General features: G+C 40.7%; 1 protein-coding gene across 1 annotated transcript; it reads left to right on the top strand.

Annotated features, from left to right (window-relative positions):
- The first annotated feature begins 192 nt into the window (after nucleotides 1-192).
- On the top strand, nucleotides 193-2,013 carry MAP10 (microtubule-associated protein 10). The gene is made up of 2 exons (XM_009705503.1): nucleotides 193-1,714; nucleotides 1,805-2,013. The coding sequence occupies exons 1-2, from the start codon at nucleotides 193-195 to the stop codon at nucleotides 2,011-2,013; spliced, it is 1,731 nt and encodes a 576-aa protein (XP_009703805.1).
- The last annotated feature ends 18,725 nt before the right edge of the window (nucleotides 2,014-20,738 follow it).

Here is a 20,738-nt window from a genome sequence, read left to right as displayed (position 1 = left end):
GGGGAGCTGGTCCTGGCCTACCGTCTCACCAGCCTGGAGGCCGGTGAGGTGCCGCCCCCGCCGAGCCCTGCTAGTCCCCGCGCTGCCACGCCGCCTGTCACCTCCCCTGAGGCGGCGGGTGAGGAGGAGGAGGAGGAGGAGGAGGGGGAGGGTGAGGGTGAGGAGCTGGAGGGCAACATCTTCTGCCCTCCCATGCTGTATTACAGCCGCGAGCCTGCTGAGCCTCAACGGCCGCCAGCAGCAGCGGCCGCAGGGCAATGGGAGCGTGTCAAGGCCTGGAGACCGCAGGAGAAAGAGGAGGGCCAGATCCCGCCACATCCCAGTGCCGGGCCCTCGTTGCTGCACCCTGCCAGCCCTCAACAGCTCCACAACACCCTGGGGCAGCTGCCGCTACTCAGCGCCTTGCTGGCAGAGCTGTCGGTGCTCACCCACAGCACTATGCCTGCTGCTGTCCATCCCCATCTTGCCTGGCTCTACCAGGCCCCAGGGAGTGGTGACATGGCCCCACAGCCCCCCAGCCCTAGCTGCTCTTCTGCCCTCAAGCTTTCAGAGGCACCTGTGGGGCCTGGTGGGAGCAGTGGAGCTGCAAGCCCTAAATTCAAGCAAGGCCAGCAAGAGGCTACCTCACCAGGGTCTTCTCCAGCTGGGAGAGGACCTAAGAAAGCTGTACGCCAGGGAGAGAAAGGCTCTGAAAGGAACTGCAAAACTAAGGAAAACAGATCTCCCAGAAAGAAATTGTTGTACAGGCTGACAAATACACTGAGGCTACGGCTGCAGCAGACCAACCCTGATAAGCTGATAATTCATGAAAGGAGAGAGCAGTACAGAAAAAAGCAAATGGAGATGCTGAAGAGGAGAAGCCCTTTATCCAAAACAAAGCTGCTCAGAAATGCTGGAGAACAGCATGTGGTTTCTCACAGGCGTTGTAGCAAGGGAGATAGTTCAAAGCAGAATAATCAGTTTGATAAAACTGTTGAGACTTCATTACAAAACAGTGCTCTCCTGGAGTACATTTCTGTGACAGGAGATGTGTCCCCTGACCTGCAGAAACAGGCTACTGCAAGTCTATTGAAGAATGATGAAATTGCAAGCAAGGAACGTCCATCCAAAGCAACTACAGCCCCCTCACTGGACAAAACTGTATTAAAATCGGCTCACAAGGAGAAGGATGCCAAAGCCCAACTCCCAGCAGCTTTCCCATTAGATACTAATGCAGAGAGAAGTAATGAGGAAGCAATACACATAATCCATCGTAAAACCACGGAGCGTGATGATGTGTCTGTTGTAAGTGATTACAAACCAAGCCCCAGCAGGAGTGTTGAAAGCAGCTCTCAATTCATATCCTCAGATGACTTCATTGCTAGTCCTGAGAACACAGTTTATTCGGAAGATTTTACCAGTGTTGAGTATACGGGCAAGGACTCGGAAGCTCTTGACAGCAGTCCTGAACCTCTGCGGCTTGAAAGCCCAAAGCAAGGTTGGTCAGATACAGAGCCGGAATCCAGCAGGTCCAGAACTTCAAAGACAAGTCAAAGAGCTGAAAGTACTTCAGATCTTCTGCCAGTTCCTTCAGCTTCATCTCCAGTCCAGTGTTTGAAGAGAAACCGTGACTTAAAAACCAGCAAGAGAACTAGTGGTGAATCTGTTGATTCACTTAACCTTGCTCGAATGGAGCCATCATTATTAGATGAAAAGCAGGAAGCCCAACAGATCAGTAAGGAAGAGAACAGGGGTGATCAGCCTGTTAAACAAGTATCTACACTGAGAAGAAAATAAGTTAAGTCTGATACTGATCTGAGTATAGGAAGGGGGCAGACCTCTGCAGGAAAAAGCCAGTCAGTAGCTCAGGTTAGCTCTTACTTGCCATCTAATGTGTCTGATCTTGAACTTAGTGTTCTGGAAAACAGTATGTCAGACAGAGAGGATGATTTTCTGGCAGAACTATGTGTTCCTAATCAATACAAAGACATCAGTGAACTTGTAATAAACAAGCTTCCAGGATACACAATGTAATTACAAGTTTTCACGGTCTAGATGACGATGTGATACTTAAACTTTATAAGGCCTGTTACATTTAGCTGCAGTATATACAAGTTAATTTAAGACTTTATCATGCACATTTAATATATTGGTAAATTTACTTAGGAGTTTTTTAAAATAAACTACTGTTTGAATCTCTAACAAATGGCTCTTACGTGGTACATACAACATGACTTCAGTGTCAGTATCTTAGCACAAAAGTAATCCAAACAGCACAAGAAATGTAACTTCTTGTCGAAGGCAGAAATGAAGACAGAAGCAGCAAATGCAGTGAGTACCCACAAAACTTGTCCAGGGTAAAAGTCATAACATACTACAGAAACAGCCAAGTAAAGAATACGTTCTTAACTGAACATCAAGTTTCTATTCCTCATGAAAATAGCTCCATGCTTCATTTTCATTAGTTACTTAAAACATACAGTCACAGCCAATAACAGCACAGACTTTTATCAGCTAATCTGTATAATGATGTATTTGTTTCACTGTTCTATCACTAAGTACCGTGACCAGAACTACATGAGCCCTTTAGAGTTTCTTAGGTTACAGTTTCTCATTTAAGTCAGATTTTCACAAATCATTATAGTTTTAAGAATTATTGGTGACAGTAAATCTATATAATCTGGGAGAGCTTTGAGAGGCTGCTGGAAGTTACTTGACCTTGAAGACGAAGGGTGTGCAAAAAGCAGGGAAGAGTGCAGTAAATTTACAACGCTTCACAACTCCCTGATTGCATTCATTGACACTGGGGGAAGGGTGGGGTCAGCACCCACAGTCCAGAAACTCAGAACAAATGAGTGTATTACATCATTATTTAAGGATTTGAGATAATGAAGAATTTGCGATATCCCCTTTTCTGTTATGATGGTTGAACTACCATCTGATGTTCGCTTTTGATTTCTGGTTTGTTTTTTATGGTTTCTGGTGTGATCAGTGAACATAACGTCTTTTGTTTAACTACTGAGGTTTTTTTAGAGTCCATATCCCTGTTACAAATTGCAGAGGCGTTCTTTAACTTGAATCTGAAGAGAGCTCAAAATTCCTGCCTTAGGTTTTTAGGTCTCTCTTGTCCCTTCCCACTCTCTTTGAGTAGTTCCTCTCCTTTGCCAGTTTTACATTCCTAACTATCTCATAATTTAGGACGTTTATCCTCAGAGTTAAAATTACAGACTTATCAATTCCCCTTTTCCTTATAATTTACAATCATCTGACTTCCCAACTTTCTCATTTCTCACTGTAGTTCTCCATGTACTTACTGCAAGAGCTTGTGTTTACACTTTAACATCTTGGAGGGATTTTTTTATTTCCATCCTACTATGCGTTTATTTTGTAGGAATGACAGTACCTCTCCTATTTAAAGTACTAACATCTGTGAGGATTATTCAAGTATCTGGTGTTGACTTCTGAGAACACCACTACTAATATTTTTAATCTAAAGGTAAGCAGCAGAAATTACCCATATATCAAAGGAATTTCTAGCCACAGCAATTCTTAAATGTTATTTAGGATGCCTCTGTTTCATCAGCTCCATTTCCAGACCAAAATGTATTTTTTTCTTTTTTCTTCTAATGCCACGAACTTTGATACACATGGATTCAGGCTCTCATTTATACATGGCAGTAATTCTGATTTTATTGATGGAACAAGAGCTTGTAGTTCTCATGGGCAAAACTCATTAAAATACAATGCTGCCCAACCCTTTTTACTGTGTGGCTATTTAAATGAGTTGCTAACACTAAGAGTCTACGATTTGAAGATCATTACTTGAGAAAAGTCTATTTTAAAAATAAAGTTTATTTTCAGCCCCAAATGGGTTGAAACTCAAGGGCAAATTCCCAATCCTTTTTCTATCCCCTGTCCCGTCTTCTTTCTTGAATTTCCAGAAGCAAATATGGTAGGAACAATATTTCTTTGGTTTAAATAATGAAACTAATCTCTTTTCAGCTAATTTTATTTGGGATAACATTTCTAATGTTTATTGTGTAATAGCATTTATAATTTTATCAGGAGAATGATGAAAATGACAGAAAATATATACTAGGAAGACAATAGGAGACATTACACAAGAACAGAATGCCAGCATCAGCATCATGCTTACATGTTTTAGTTTGGTTTTGTCTTTTCAAATATAGACTCAATGTAGTTATTATTGCATGGAGAGGTTAACAGATAGTTTCTACCCTCTCGGATAATAATCTTTTCAGATATTATCTATGTTGTGAGAGTAAATGAAATTTTACTTAAACAGCAACTCTCAGTCAACAAAAATGGGAAAGAACTTCGTGCCACTGATTTATCATTGAAAACTCATAAACCAATATATTGGCAAGAAGCACCTGCTAATGACAAGAAGATTCTAGATGTCAGCCCAACAGGGCAAAACAAAGATACTTACTATCAGTAGAAAATACCAAAAAAAAAAATAATGGCACCAACAAATTGCCTTTTGTACAAATCCTATAATAATCCACACTCAAGTGCATTATACTAGCTAGCCAATTTTGTCATTATAACTTGCATCCTATACCCCTGTGATCAAGTTGTTAACGTCAGATGTTTAATAAGAGATTTCTCTACTTTAGTGGAAGTATTACACCAATTTTTCATAAAGACATCATTTCTAAATTGTAAGGGCTAAATTGCATGGATTATATTTGTGCAGGGGACATGGCAATATGCTGGGAGAAGCAAATAGTAGTAGCATATCCCCCGCAGTTCTTGCACAGCCTTCCCCAGAGTAGCATAGATACTTAAGAATATGTGCCTGTTTTTCAGATACCCCATAAGCTTCCCAAGTAGTAGAACCGTAGCAGTAGTAGCTGGCATGTCCAAGTGACATAGCAGGAGAAGTGTCAGTACTCTTTCTTGTAGTTCTGCACTACTTTTCTGAATCAGTCCTAAGAAAGCCAATGCATTGGAAAACTACTTTCCCAGAAACATCTTAATTAAACCTGCTCCCTAAGGGCTGCTTCGCAGACTAGAAAAAGAGAAGACAGGTGAAGTACTTATTACAGTGTGGGCCCTTAGCCACTGGGAGACTGACGTAAAACCAAAATGGTTTCTTACAGTCCCCCAGCCATCTGCTTGTAAGAGCTTTCAGTTGTTACTGAAGGTTGAGCAATCCCCATAAACACACTGTCTCTCTTACAGATTTGTGACGTGCTTGACAGAGCCAATGGCTAGTCACAATGCAAAGTGTCACAAAACCAAAATATTTACTAAAAGCTCCCTATTTCCTAATTTCCCATAGCCCTCTGAGATTTAATCTATAATTGTATTTTGACTGAATTTGCTGTAGTTTTCGTTTTGGTCTCATTGACTCATTAACTCTAAAAATCTCCTTACTCCACACTAATAAGCAATAAACTATAGTTACTTCAAATTCAAGTTTTACATTGTTGTTAGTTACACTTTAAATTTTACTACAGTGAAATCAAAATGTGAGAAGTAATTACCTAAGTTTATTACAGATCCTCACTAAACAAATCTTATTACTTTTGACTTGTTACTTTAGGAACTGATCTTTGCTTTAAAGCTGTACGATATTCTAGAAATAAGGCAGAGCGGTATTCAAAACCATAGTTTTATTGCTTAAGATAAGGGTGGTTAAATCAGCTCAAATAAAATTGTACTTAACGTCTCACCACAAGTCCCAAAAAGAGAAATAAACTCATAGATATACACATTAATTATTTTCAGAATTTGTAACCCTAAAACAAGTTTGCTATGACTGTCTTTGAAACGGTTATTTCAGCATACTATTTATTAAAATAAATGTAGATAGCCAGTACTATATAACTGGTGGTGCAATGGGAAGAGCAGGATACCAAATACTGACTGTTTGGGTCACTTTACCCCTTCTACTGTAACGTTTTCCTGCTGTTAAGTAGTTCTGATCAATCTCACTAGTCAGTAGCTAGGAACATGTTTAAGAAGTTCCAGCCAGGCATGTTTCCTCCACTTAATTTTTTATTCCTCAGCTCTCAGCACTCTGATTAGATGACACAGGTTTTTTTCTGTTTGTGATTTCTCTGATGATAGTTCCTACCACCGATTTTACAATTTGTAATCCCTTCATCATTTTAGAAGACCTTTTCCTCAGTTTTCTGAAATTATGTTCGGCCTTGGTAACTGTGCAATTGAATTTTTTGACCGAGTTACTCATTCTTACTACTTTCATTTTTCTAGGTCCCAGTATTTTATGATGCCTGCTGTTGCAATAATTTTGTTTCTCTTTGTGTAAGGGCTGCTCAGAGTTAAATCCTAGTCATTATTTGGAAATCTTTGGGACTTTGCTTTCCTTTACTCAGCATTTGTCACCAGCATCTACTTTACTGCTTGCTGAGCTTTGGTTGTCTAAAATGAGGTCAAATCATTGAACCTGACACTCACATCCTTGAAAGCTTTTGTTGACTTCTACATGCAGGATCTTCACCAGCTCCTGTGAAATGTAGCACCGCTCATTGAGAGCTGCAGAATGACCATCCAGGACTGTGAACATTTGCCTGTGGTTATCAGACATCAGGTTTCTCTACTTCTCCCAAATCCTGCCTTTAATCCTTTTCTAAAGTTTTGGTTTCCAAACCAACCTTTCTTTTGAGATGACTGAGATCATCTCTGTGAGAACAGATGCTGGCTGTAATTTAACATGCCTTTAGAGCTAATGGCCATCACATCTGCTATAGCTAATGTTTGCTACCAGCTAGCTGCTCGCATTTTCCATCCTCCCTTCTAGTCAGTATACCGTTTGGTTTTAATTTCAGGTTTGTTCATATTCAGATTCTTCCCTCATTTTAAATTCCCTGTGTATGTGCAGTTCTGTTATGTTGAAGTCACCCAGATGAGCTGCAGCTTCACTGCCTTTTTCTCATTTGGCATTGACATTCACCTGTACTAAACCATTTCTGGTTTGGTTCGGCATTTATGATTTCACTTGTCTGAATTGTAAATGACAATGGTAACGTACATCTCCCGTGACTTTACAGAATTGCTTGCGTTTTCCCAGAAGGGTAGTCAGTGTTCTCTATAGGTTTCTAGAGGATGAATTTGAATGTCTCATGCTGGAGAAAACAGTATCAATCTTCAGTTCTGCAGGGACTTCTGCAAGTGATTCACTTACCAATTGTTTAAAATAACATGGCTTGGTAGAGGAAACATTTAGATAACATCTGAAATACACATTACTCCTAACTAAATTACCATTTAAAGATTGATTCAGGTACAGTTAAAAAAAAAAAAAAAGAGAACAAACCCTAAAATGTTAAGTAAAAAAATCTTCAGATGCCTATTATATATATTTATTCTAATCATAGACATTTTTCAAACATTTTGGGTGGTAACCTAGTAAATTTCCTTCATACATTGCAGTATCTGAGCTAAATCAGCTCAGGATTTGGTTCTCTATGTTTCCATTAACAGAAGGTAGCAAGTTTTCAAAGGGAAGTAAAGGTATTTACATGGTCAAATCCCCTGAAATTCCACAGGAATTAGTCACCTCAAAAAAAGGTTGCAGAATGGGAACCCGTGCAGAGGGCTCTAACAGTATTATCTCTTGGAATGCAAAAATGTTTTTGAAAGAAGATAAGTCATGCTTCAACAAATATTTTCAGAGCCATTTGGAAAGTTTAGTGGTATCATGATTGAAAGAAATTCCCTTAGTGTCAAGGAAATTCCATCTCTTTTTCTCTTGTCTTTAACTGTTGGCAGATTCAGTATTTTTCCTGTCCCTTATGCTTATGTACTAAGAGTATATAACCTTTGACGCTTCCCTAAATTTCAATGCCACCATGCAGTCATGCCTGTTATTCCTCACAGTATCTCCGGAACCTTATTTCAGGGACATCTCCCCATCCCTGGCCCAACAAATCCATGTTATGTCTTTCACCTTGATGCCTTGCCCATTCCAGCTTCTCATCACGTATTTCATGCCATCTCTAGAACTCAGCTTGCCCTCCCTATCATTCAAAAAAAATCTCTGAACACTTGCCACACACCTTCACTGGCTTGTTCTCATCTTTGATATCAAACAAGCTCTGCCCATTGTCTGCTGGGTTCTGCATGGTTTATCCCCTTCCTGCTTCCATGCTCCTTAATTTCCTAATCTGTGTCCATTTCTATATAACTCTTAACTTCTTCCATTCTCCAAAAAAAAAAAAAAAAAATCTGAAAATTGCTGTACATCTGTGTTTCCTGCCTTCATCTCAGTTCTCCTCCTTCTGCCTGTGAGTAGCTGCATTGCTTCGAGTTGTCCATGGGAACATGCCAGACATAGAATTTAAGACAGAAACCACTAGAATACCACTAGAATACAGTCTGACCTTCTCTGCATTGCAATCTATACTAACGATAATGAGAACAAAATTTTATGGCAGTAAAGGAAGCTCTTCAGGAAACATGGTCAAACCTTGTTAACCTAGAACACAATATAAAGGAAGCTCTGATATACCATGGGATGTGGTTTTAATTTTCTTATCCATAACTCTAGCAAGACTCGGCAATAGAATTATTGTATGTAAGACAATCTGGTTCTTGATTCATAGCCATGATTCATAGCCATAATTCATAGTCATTGCTGTACTCTTCTGAAACACAATTAACAGCCTTTTGATTGTTGAAGGTCTCTCATCTCCTACGGCTCCTGTAATGCTACTTTACAGCCCTCTGAACATTGTACAGTTTTATTTGTAAAGTAGAATAGATGCATAGGATTTCTTCAAAACAAGCACCTAACCAGTTATTCAGGGTCCTTCAACAGAAAGGCAAGAACCCAAAAACACGGTACAGTACTTCAGTACATTTCCTATATACCCATTTATAATAACAAAATATTGGAGTTATCAAAACCTGTTATCAACAGGAAATTTGGATCATTTTCAATGAGAGCAGCAGATTTGCTAACCCACTGCTTCCATGATATTCATCACTGTTACAACACCACTTTTTAATTGCATGCTTATTCCAGATTTTTAGCTGTTGAGTAAATTCTGTCAAATTACACACATGCTGTGTAAATTTAGGTTGGGTTGATACAGTCAAGGGCTGCGTCAAGGAAAACACTAATTTCAATAGAGTCCTAACTGAAATTTCCTTCCCATTTTTCTGAAGCCTTATAGCAGTATAGGAGTCAGCCAAAGACACATCCCTGTCTGCTGCTGGGATCCCATTTGTATGTCCAGAACAATGAGTCACAGGCAAACTTAGTGAAGTTTGGTGGCAAGTTGAGGGCTGAGTTCCAGATGTTCCTCTGAGAATTTATTTGCTTCTTTTCAAATCTTAAAATGGAACTGAAATTTTGTTTCCCCAGCCTCTATGAGATTTCTAACAAACCAAAGGGAAGACAAAAATGAATTTTCTAGAAAGTGCCCCTGTCGTCTTAAGCACACACCAAACCTAGACACAGGAAAGCTATTCAAGGAATGTTTACAGAAACCATTTGAGAAGTATTTCTAAGCACTTTCCCATTCCACTTAACATCCCAAATAATTTCAGAACAGCTTCCTTCACTGTATTTATTACTTCTACTTCTGATCTCAATAGGAAGAACTGTGAAGATACGCATTTTGTTTTGGTTTGAGTTTAGCAATAGTGTAGATCCCAGCAGTCCTGCTTTTACTGGAGCCATCTCACACAGACCTGCCAACAGTTCCACAACTGGAGAAAATACCAAAGTTATGGATCAGATGTACAGCATAAAGCAGAGTAAAGCTGTACTGATGCAATTCTAACAACAGGAGTTTGCTCCCTGCATTCCAGGTCAAAGAAAGTATGTCTTGCTGGAACAGCCCCACAGGCCTTGCATTTTGACCTGCAGGATATTAAAATGAAGACACATAAGAACAGGAAGGAGGGAGTAAGTTCTAGGGATGAATCCCTCTTGGAGGGTCCCTAGTTTCATTTGCTTCTCCCCTGGCTAACTTAAGTATCTCAACGGCTGTTGGGGAGCATCAACAACACTTTTAGGCACATCTGGAGCGTAAGTGCAAAAATGTCTCGTGATGCAAATGACTTGCTCAAATGCATCAGCTAGGAAGCCTCCCATTACCAGTCCTGCACATGGCCAGGAAATCCTTCAGGCACCATATCATCTATTATTACCCTCTATTTTCCAAAAGCTGTCTTTGTGATTGTCCTCAGTTCCTATGTCTAAGTAGGCAGCTGGTTCTGTCATTCAGTATCACGCTTGTTACTCCTGAAGAGACCTAAATAGTTTTGTCCGTTTCTGCATGAAAGCTCCCTCTCACCATTTACTCAGAGCACGCCACATTCCTGCAACCACAAGAATCCTCTGCAACCACTTTACCTCCAACTGCTTCATTATCCCATGTTCAGTCACAGAACCAGCTACAAGGAAAACGCCAAGCTACCAGTTTTTCATGGGAGAAGACCTCTAAGGACACAGGTGGGCAGGGAAGCAGGGTCCAACTCATGCCTGCAACTTTAATGGGCTTCAGCAATCACCCATGAATAGGCCTGCCCTGCTGCAAGGAGCGAGCTCACAACACACATTTTTTCTAAGCCCAGCACAGTGAGTGTTATTTCCTGGCCCAAAAGGTCCTGAGCAAGAGTTTGAGAAGTACGAAGTGTGCTGATGCACATCCTCCCAGTACGTATCCTTCCTTGCCTTTCATAAACCTGCAACAGTCAGCAGATTTTCTCCATTTGTCTGTCCTGTTAACATCTCTTTCTCTAACTTCCCAATTTGAGTATCCCATCCCATATCCTGGAAGGCATCTGCCTCAGGATAAGTGTTACTTACGTCGCACATACTGATATGATGAGACAGTGTGACTTGCATTACCACCCTGATTGGATCACAGCTTTTACAATCTCAGAAATTCTGATTTTTAATAAGGACCCACTAGTTTATTGTGGTTAAAGAGCTGTTAGGGTCTTATTAATGATTAAGAAAACAAAACAACAACTAAAAATCCCAACTTTAACAGTTCCCTGAGGAAGTTTATTATTTTACACTGTTTAGTAAGTACTGAAGTGATTCTCTTTACATTTTTTAAACAAGAAGATACATGTATTAAAAATTTGCTAAGTCCACGTAGCAGTTGTCCCAGTAACATTAGCACAAACAACGTCTGCTGCAATCCAGCACAGAATAATATGTGGACATAACAATTAGGAACCATCTGGTGACCTGGCACTTGCTGGTACAGGAATGAAATTTCAATTAAGTTTTATTCTCAGAAAGTGTAAGTGACAGGTCCCACTTGAAACCCAAGAGCCAGTAAACTGTCCAAATAAAGAGAAGGATGTCACCCAGCTAATGGGTTGGATCACACCGCTTGATTACATACTTTGTAAGTAATGTGCTCCCTTCCCATGTTCTTGGGCACAAATTGCTTATGCAGTTGGATTTTTAAGAAGAACTGGCCATATGGCAGGTAAATTGGGAATCACATTACAATTTACTGAGAACAGGGCAATACAATAGATGAGTCAATCATTTCCCAGGTTTGACAAGCCAGGATTGCATCTTCTGCAAGATAAAAAGAAAAGCCCAGCTGAAAAACTGTATTCTAACAATAAGGCTATGCCAGCTAGCACTGCAGCTGTGTTCAGGTTTAGCTGGAGCTGTGAATCGAAACTCAGAAGTGTGAGAAAACTTCTCTCCTATGCCAACGCTCACCTTACTCGCAGACAGTGATTCAGGTGGTCATCTTCAGGGTCCCAGGAGAAAGCCAGCCCATCAGCAGTAGGTGAACAAGCCCTAGATTTCCTGTCCTCTCTCGGCCATTGATAACTATTATTGCTATGATTGTTTTCTTTAATATTTAGCCTATAACACTAAGGATCTGTCAAAAAAAAATCAGTCACAAAATATCCAAAAATGCTTCATCTTTTCTACATTACAGTTGAGTTATAGTTCTAGTTCCATTAAAGAAATCGACTCTGCAGCTACTGACCCATGAAAGTTATTACAGATCTCAATTTTGTAGTCAAGAAACCAATTTGTGATACTATCACAGCCTGGAGAAGGTCTGTTCTGCTTCAGCCAATCTCCAGTTGTCTACACCAGAATCAGAATTTAGAAATAAGAAAAATAAATCCAGATTGTGACCCACTGCACTTTGAGTTCATTCAAGAACAATTCCACAGACCTACACTGATGAAGAGAGTTAAGTGTCTCAGCCGCTGAGGAATTTCTCCAGTGCACAGTCACAAATATGCAGATACACTTGACTTTGCAATATTAACCATTAACCTTAAAGTATCCATCAGCTTCAGAAGGAAAGTAGAGGATTTCTATGTATTCATTTTAAAGTTTCAGCTATTTTCCTCTTTTACCAAAGGTGACTGAGCAGACAGAAATCACGGCCATCCTCCACACAACCGAACAAGCACAGCCTTTAGATTAAGCTTCCTTGCACAAGTATAGTATTGGTTATTGTTTATGTTTATGCTTTTTGGGCACTTTGTATTAAGTAATATATTTCTCACTCATAAAATTATTTCTCACAGGCCCTATGATTAGTAAGGCAGCAAGCTTTGTACAAACAGAAACTATTCTCCGTGTTGAAAAACCCTAACATAAATTGACTCTACTCCTCAATTCAAGCAAACATCAGTAGCATAATCCTGTTCTCAGAGTAAGCTCTGCTTGGAAACTAAACGGCCAAAGTGTTCCCAAGGGCAGCAATTAGTATTTTAGCCAGTAGAATCATTTGGGGAGACGCGTGTAAATTTAATGAATTCCTCAGTAGTCAATCCATCATACTCACTAATATGCTGGCAATACTGCTACTGATAATGTTGCCAATACATTATAAGCCCTCATTTATTGCCTTAAATTTTAATTCAATGAATTAAAATGTGAACTCTTCTCAGATGGTGATCCTTTGTGCTAATGCAATCATAGACGGCCCATTTGGGAGCATAACAAGACTGAACTCGGTACACTTGGCAGGACGTCACTGGGAAGGCAAGACATTTCTCACCCAAGCTTCTGTTCTTTATCTCTTACCTCCCTAATACTTGTGCCTCTAAACTAGAACATAATTAGATCTACCCCTTCTGGGCTTCATTTTATGGATTAAAGAAAAGCACAAGAGAGAGGTCTAAGTGAAAACTCAGGCTCCCTATGTATTCAGCCAGATTTTAGACATGAATATGGAAGTGCTGAATTCAGCACTGATACACAGAACTACAGACGATAAGGCTTGAAGGACTCAAGACTTCATCTAACCCATCCCCTTGCCCTTAGGTAAAAATCAAGTTGTAACTATATCAATCTTGACAGATTTTTGTCTAGCTCATTTGTTGAAAACTCCAGTAAGACAGATTATGCGTCTTCCCCAGGCAACGTGTTCCAGTGCTTAATTACCCTGAATGTTAAAAGTTTTTCCCAGTGTCAAACCTCAGTGTTCCCTGACACAATTTAAGTAAGTCCATTATTTCCCATCTTCTATGCTACAAACAAAGAGAACAAGTTCTTCCCTTCCTCTTTAAGGGAGCTTTCTGTGCACTTAAGACTTGCCTTTCCTCTTGGTTTTTCTCTGGACTAAGCAACCACAGCTCTTTCAGCCTTCCCTCACAGGCCACAGGTCATTCTTGCTGCTTTCCAATTACAGCCGTCTGTATCTTCCTTGAAATGGAGTACCCTGAGCTACACACAGTCACTCCAGTGGAAGTTTCCCTAGGACCTAGTAGATCGGGAGGACTACCTCACACACCTTCCAGTCTCTCCCTGTTTACTATTACCTGCGAGTGTAATACACATCCTTCCTCTTCTATCAGTTAGCTGTTAATGAAAATATTGAGTATGCTGGAGTCATAACAGACCCTTCCAATGCCTCACTACTACTTATTTCCATTTGGACAGTGACCATGGAGAACTATGCACTGAGAACACAAAACCAGCTATATGAGAAATGTCACATCCAGAGCATGTTCCTTAGCTTACCTGCAGGGATGTCACAGCATCCTAATGTCAGGACTCGTGACATCTATTGATTCTCCTCTACCCAAACAGCCTGTTACACCGTCATAGAAAAAAATAGATTAGTCTGATATAATTTGTTCTTGACAAATCCATGCTGGCTATTACTCATTTCCTTGTAAACTTCCAAGCACTTACAGAATGTTTATTTGATTATTTGTTACTCCATTTTTCCTCTTGGATTTCAAAAGGAAAACAGTCAGGCAACATGCAGGTAATCAGTAGTAAGGACAGTCTGTCTAGAAAAGCAAATGATGAGTGAGGGGACGCAACATACCTCAGTGGCTTATGTCTATAAGCAACCAAAACTCTAATAGATCAAAGTGCAGTTGAATAGCAAAAAAAAAAAAAAAAAAAGGCTTTAAAGTGAAACTAAAGAAATGCTTTATGATCCTTACTCATCTTTACTCGCTGTTAAGGTAGACCCACGAGAACACACAGAAACTTAATAGCATTAAGCCATAGCAGTGTCATCAGACTCATTCAAATCCCCGGACAATTTTGCCTTAACAGGATAACTTAACTGTTACAAAACTGCACTAACAAGACAAGCAGTTCAAGATGCTCTAAAGAGAAGTTAAGTATTTACATGAGTCAGAATAGAAGTTGCATTTCCACTAAGTAGAAATTGCATTTCTCTGTAGGCTGGAAATGACTTACAGTACAGATTTCTCACCATCAGAGCTTAGGAAGAAGTTTCTTTCCAGGTGTAATCAGGAAGAGGATTACCGTCATATGTGAAGCATCACACTCTGGCTCTTGCTGGTGACGGGAGAACCCAAATCAGAAAGAAATTCAAATGCTTATGGGGACATAGTACTTGGGCTACGTCAAAAATAATAAACTAAGCAGGGCCAGAGCACAGACCTCTGCCCTGGTAAATGAACAACGATGCTGTTTAACAGCCTGCACCTCACCAGCTGGGCTTTAGTTGCACCCAGCACCCCTGTCCCACATATGCAAGCTTGGTTTGGGGGACAGCATGGGCCGGGGGCAGCTCCCAGAAAACAGACCACATAAGACTGTTCCTGTGTAGAAGAAAAAGAATGTGATGATACTGGGATGGTCATGACTCTGCCACTTGAGGATGGGCTGGAAGACAGATCTTGGCCTGCTGTATTTACTATTAGACATGTAGCCTTGGAGACCAGCCTGGAAACAGAAAAGGTTTCCCAGAGCGGTGTAAAGAGAGAATCTGTGACAAGCTCAGAACATGTCTCTACCCAGTCCCTCAGTGCCATCTTGATGTTGTATTTTTGGCTTAACCTGGAACCAGCTTGCTCTCTGCTCACCACATGGAGAGGTCAGGCTAGGCCTCCAAGGATTCATACGGAGAGGGCAGGGAACAGGACCCAAATCCCTACAGGCCTTGCCCATGGATCCTAGTGCATGCCTGGATAGAGGTGCACAGCGCCCTTTTTTTCCCCATCCAAGAACTGTGTATCCCTCTTCAGCTTATGGCAGATCCCAGTCTGCCATCCAGGAGAGAAAGGTATAAGCCTCTTTTCCCTAAGGAAGGGCATAATGTCAAAGTGATCTTTTTCCCCAAATGACAGGGGCCCTCCAAATCCCAGCTTTCATGGTAGAGAGTTTTGAGTGTAGTTGGAAGGGCAGAGATACTGCACATCTCCACATAAACTTCAAAAATAAACCAGAAGGTGAAGCCAAAATGTGCTTTCATGCCTCCACATCCCACTATCTCCAGTCTTTACCTCCTGTTTGGACATGAGACCTCCAGAACTTCTCTTCATTCAACCCAGTAGAACCAATTTACTTAATCATTGCTTTAAATCTCCCTCCACTATTTCCTTCCACTTGTGTATCCCTTGATTACATTTTACCCTCCTACCAACATTTAAGCATTTTCTTTTCAAATTTGTACAGGCTCTTTCTGAATTTTCACAGCTGGACTCAGATCATATTTCCCCCAAATAAAAAGCTGCAGCATCCTTTCCTCCTTTAATTTTTAATACTCTTTGGATTCAAGGCTGCACGAAGTCACACACTTCATGCAAAAGACAGAAGCTTTGCAAAACTTGGGAGCTTTCCATTCATTTGTTCTGACCATTCAGTCAGCACTTTCATACCTAGAAAATATTTTTTAAACAAAACATATTTTTTCTTTCTTGTTATCTGACAAACTACTGTGTATTGAGCGCCAGTATGAATAAAGTTGAGTGGCAGACAACTTGATCAAAGGCAAAAGTTAAGCTTCATGTCTCAGCAAACACTGGTGGAATCTAGAAAATCTAAAAGAAGATTCTTTGGAGTGTAAGGAGAGAGTATTTCAAGAAATGTTTCTTTAAATAATCCCAAATTTAAACAATAATATTATTAAGAAAAGCATATGGCATATCACAGATGGACCAACATTTGCATTTCAGTAAAGGAAGAGAGAAACATCATTGAGAATAGCTTTAAAAGTTATGAACATTAAAACCAGCAGCAGAATTTGCAAAGCCAGAACAGAGCTACAGCATGCCTTCCTTCATTACTTATGCATGACTCCAGCTTTAGTGTGCTTAATAAATCATTCTGAACCTTGTATTCATACTGGATTTTTTAAAAGATCTATCAAACAGATAGTTCTTTAACTTCAGTATTTGGAATTAATTTTGCTTTAACCAACCAAAATGTATCCTTTAAACACACACTCATACATGTAACTATCAGAGTAGGAACTGCTTTTTTTTATTTTAAATTTGCCCCACAACTATATTAGTCCATTCCTATTTCACAAGGGAAAAAGACAGTACCACCCATAAAAGTACTTTGCATTTTCTGATTCAGTTTGATTTCACTGTTCATGGATAATCACTAGATGTGATGCAAGAGCGTAATATGTTTTTTCTTAACACTTTTCCTATGGAAAGCTATTCCACAGCTACTGGAGTAGCACAGAATACGTTTGTGTGTTATGCTCTTTTTTCCATGGTCCATGATAAGAAATTAACCTTTGACTCTAAGTTTGGTTTCTGTTCTCAAAAGGATGAAGTACGATGAGCCAAATCTGAAGTGGATTTGCTTAGGTGGTTTGGGACTTCAGTAACAATTGCTTCAAGCACGGATACGGGGCTTTTAATGCAGTTTCTGTTACATTATTCAGGCTTGAATCTATTCTCCAAAAAATGAATTTGTAACTTGTAAACAAAAGAGAAAAAATTTCTTTACTAAGTCAGATTTCCCAAGAGCTTGGAATGGAGGCTTCTTGGCAACAGCAAGAGCTTTGCCTTCTGTGTTACTCTCCCTTAGGCAAAAGAGATGCGTTGCGTGCTTTTACAGCATGGAGATACATTCATTTGATGTCAATTTTTAGCTGGAACCTATCAGGTTTAACAACGGAGGCAACTTTGAATTCCAGGAGTAAATCCTTACTTAGCGCAAGCAAGGAGGGAGGGAGGTGCAGATCTCAGCGTTACAGATTGGCAACAACATGGAGAATCTGTCATCTTACTAAATACATTTAATAAGCATATTTTTTAAGTCAGCTATTCTTAGATTAATTTTCTTTGGATGCACCACATTTAAAGGTGTTAGCCCTCAGAGCCTAAGAATTCAAGAGTAAGAAGTTGTAAATTATGGACGAGATCTCCCTTCAACAGAGGGCAAACTGGAGAATTTATCACAGAGACAGAGCACAATAAAGCCCTGTCTTTCAAAGATAAGCTGAAAAGACCTTTCCACTGGGAACTAACCACTTAGTTAAATAATGATATGCCAAGTTTTAAAAGCTGTTTTATCTAGGACTTTACAGAGTGGCTGTACTGGGTATAACTAAAGGTCCAGTAAAAAGTGTAAGAAAAGGGCACCCGTACAGTAGCCCTTCCTCAGTGTACTCCCAGCCTTTGCTTGACAACATGCTGATGATCCCTGCAGTGCTAAAGTAATCACTTCAGCCAGCGGCATCCCAGACACCCTTGCTCCATCCTTTTATCCTGTGGGAAAGCACACTTACAGATTTCTCAGATCCTTCTGACTTCCATTATTTTCCAAAGGCCTGTGGTCGAAACGTCGCCCTTCTTCCAGAGGAGAGATGGAAAAAACCAAAGGATGATTCACAACACACACCTTTGTTACAATTTCAGAAAAGAAGTCAGCTCAAGCTACCTAGATTTGTACCACTGGAGATACTTTTAGGATGACCTGATGGTCAGGATACCCCAGATCAACTAAGAAGGATTATAAATTTAAATTAGGTTCTTTTAAATGATAGTTATTGTTCTCAGCAATCTACACATACCATTAGTCAGTCTTTATTTCCAGTGCCATTGCAGGGACCTTTGGAGCTTGAGACCACCGTACGGATGAATGCTGGGTGAACACCTCATGATAGGCTGGGAGCCTGTAAGTAGCATCTCTTTCTGCACTCTTGGCTGATCAAGAATGGCACCGTGTCCATCTCTGGGGTGCCAAAAGCATTGGGCACGGAGTCAGTGTTCTTCTTCTAAAAGACTGATTCTTTTCTTAGGTCCCTACACTGGCATTGGCAATGACGTGCAAGGCAAAAAGGACAGTTGCTTCTCCACAAGCTCCACTGAACATGCTCTCTTGAAAGCAAGAGGAGCTTATTTATACGGATAAGCCAAGCAAATGAAGAGCTGGAGTTACTGGCAGCATATGGGAAGAGCTCTGGTTTTAGAATGGCTGCTGGTAACAGGAAAGCTCAGTGATGATCAGGCATCTCCATCCCCAGGTTCCCACAATGCCCCAACTTATGGTGAAGTTGTGAAAGGCTGTGAAACATTGCAAGACTAACTGAAGGGGAAAACAGATCACCAAGGCCTTTAAAATGTCTTCACTTTTCTCTGCTGTTTAGCACTGGTTCTACAAATAGGCAGAATATATAGTTTTACCAGGCATTTTTAGCCCCCTGGAAGTCCCTCAGGCATAAAAAGGAAGACATTTATTTTTCCCTTAGATACCTCAGAGTTCAGAAACAATACAGGTTATTCATCAGTGTCAAGTTGTGAGCTTCTACTTCTTCACAATAGATTTTCAAATAATAAATATTCATTTATTGACCTAGAAAATCTGACTTTTTGCAGGCTTTATCACTCATGACAGCAAAATCAAATACTGCATTTTCATCCAAATATTCTCCACCCTCAAATACCCATCCTCCTTTAAAAATGCTACAAGTAACAATAGTAGTAATACAAAAATAGTCCAAAAATAATGCAAACCCTTGTGTAACCTGCAAGAAATCAAGGCAGAAGGGTTATTGTGGGAAAGGAATTAGACCACGAGGGACCAAGAACAGGGTGACAGGATAAACTTCCATTGGGCGAGTGCCCCATACAGTTACTGAGACACAAGGGTTTCATACTTATTAATGAATTATATCTGGAAAAACAGAAAGCTACATAGAGAATGTAGTCATCCAGGTAAGCAGAGTCGACAGAAACCAGACACTTTAATAACTTCTTTTCAAACCCAACCCAGCCAAGTAGCACTGAGAGATCAGCTCCAGCCTAACTCCCTTAAGTCTCCTCCCATTCCCTCAGTACATGGAAATAAATAGCCTAAGTCATACAGAAATATCCACTAACCCTCCACTCCAGTGGCCCATTGCTCTGTCTTCATTCAAAGCGGTGACTTCTTCCCTGGGCTTTGACTGTCACCACAGGGACAAGGCAGGACATGGGCCTAGCTTAACAGGGCTATAGAGAGCTGGAGACCAGCACTGCTGCAACATCACTAAAGCAGGGACTGACGGCCCCAAGGGCTGAAATGGGGCCCTGGGCCACGGGCAGGGTGGTCCCAGGTAAGGCTTATTGGGGCCATTAAGGCCTGTGGGGTGCCATGACACTCTTCCAAATACCTTTATCCAGTACAACATAGATCTTACCACTGCAGGCACACCTGGTGCCAGACTTTGGTGTAGGTCTTGCAAAGACCCACTGCCTTTCAAGATGAGATTGCCAAAGGGATCTCAGGGCTGTATCCCCATCCACACAGCTCTCCCCGCCATGAGATGCCCTCAGCCATATGATGGGGAACAACTGCAGATCCTTCTTCCCCATCCAAACCCACCTATGGCTGCATTCACTCCTGGCCTTTCCTTGTCTGCTCTGGAGAGGGGAGCCAGCACACAAATCCCCCGTCACTCCTCCCCTGTAGCCCAGGCTGGGGTGCGATGTGGCACACCAGCCACAGGCACTTGTAAACGTACAACAGAGCTGACCCTTGTAATACCTGCGTGCAGATTAACCCTCTCTGCTTCGTCACCACAGCACTCGGCATACTTTCTTAAGCACTTATTTTTGCCATAGCTTCCCACAAACCCAAGCAGTGGAGCGGCAGTGACAGTAGCCATTTGCCATCTAATGGCACAGGGGGGTTTCCTGCAAATACAGTTTACCTAATTGCCATCTGCTCTCCCACACAGTCAGGAATGTTTTTCTTGTGTAAAGAGTTATCCTGGATCTAGTTTATGTAACCCTCTGAGGCACGTTAAGCCCAAAGCCTGATTGTTTTTGAGATGAAGATATATTGTTTAGACAATCAGGGTCTAAAATTATGTGTTCTGAAATCTAGTTGTGCTTAATTACCAAAAAAGAAAAAGGAATACAAAAAAAAAAATTCTCTTCTTTTCTCCTCCCTTCGCCTCTGTCTGAACTCCCCCAGTTTGTTTGTGCTAGCTTTCTTGTTTATAGCCAATGTGGGTCTCACACTGGGTTGTCCCAAGATGCATTAATAATTTCAAAGCACTCCGTTCTTCTGTGTATTCCTCACCCTTGCTAGAAGAGTGTTA

The sequence above is a fragment of the Cariama cristata genome, unplaced genomic scaffold, assembly GCF_000690535.1.
Source record: "Cariama cristata isolate BGI_N322 unplaced genomic scaffold, ASM69053v1 scaffold2178, whole genome shotgun sequence".
NCBI lineage: Eukaryota > Metazoa > Chordata > Aves > Cariamiformes > Cariamidae > Cariama > Cariama cristata.
Note: the sequence above shows the minus strand (reverse complement) of the source record. Positions and strands in the feature narration are given on the sequence as shown.

Bases quoted from the DNA above. Each gene is read 5' to 3' on its own strand.
- MAP10 (XM_009705503.1), top strand. From the start codon at position 193: ATGCTGTATTACAGCCGCGAGCCTGCTGAGCCTCAACGGCCGCCAGCA. The intron at 1,715-1,804 runs GTAAGGAAGAGA...ATCTGAGTATAG, and splicing joins GCAGGAAGCCCAACAGATCA to GAAGGGGGCAGACCTCTGCA.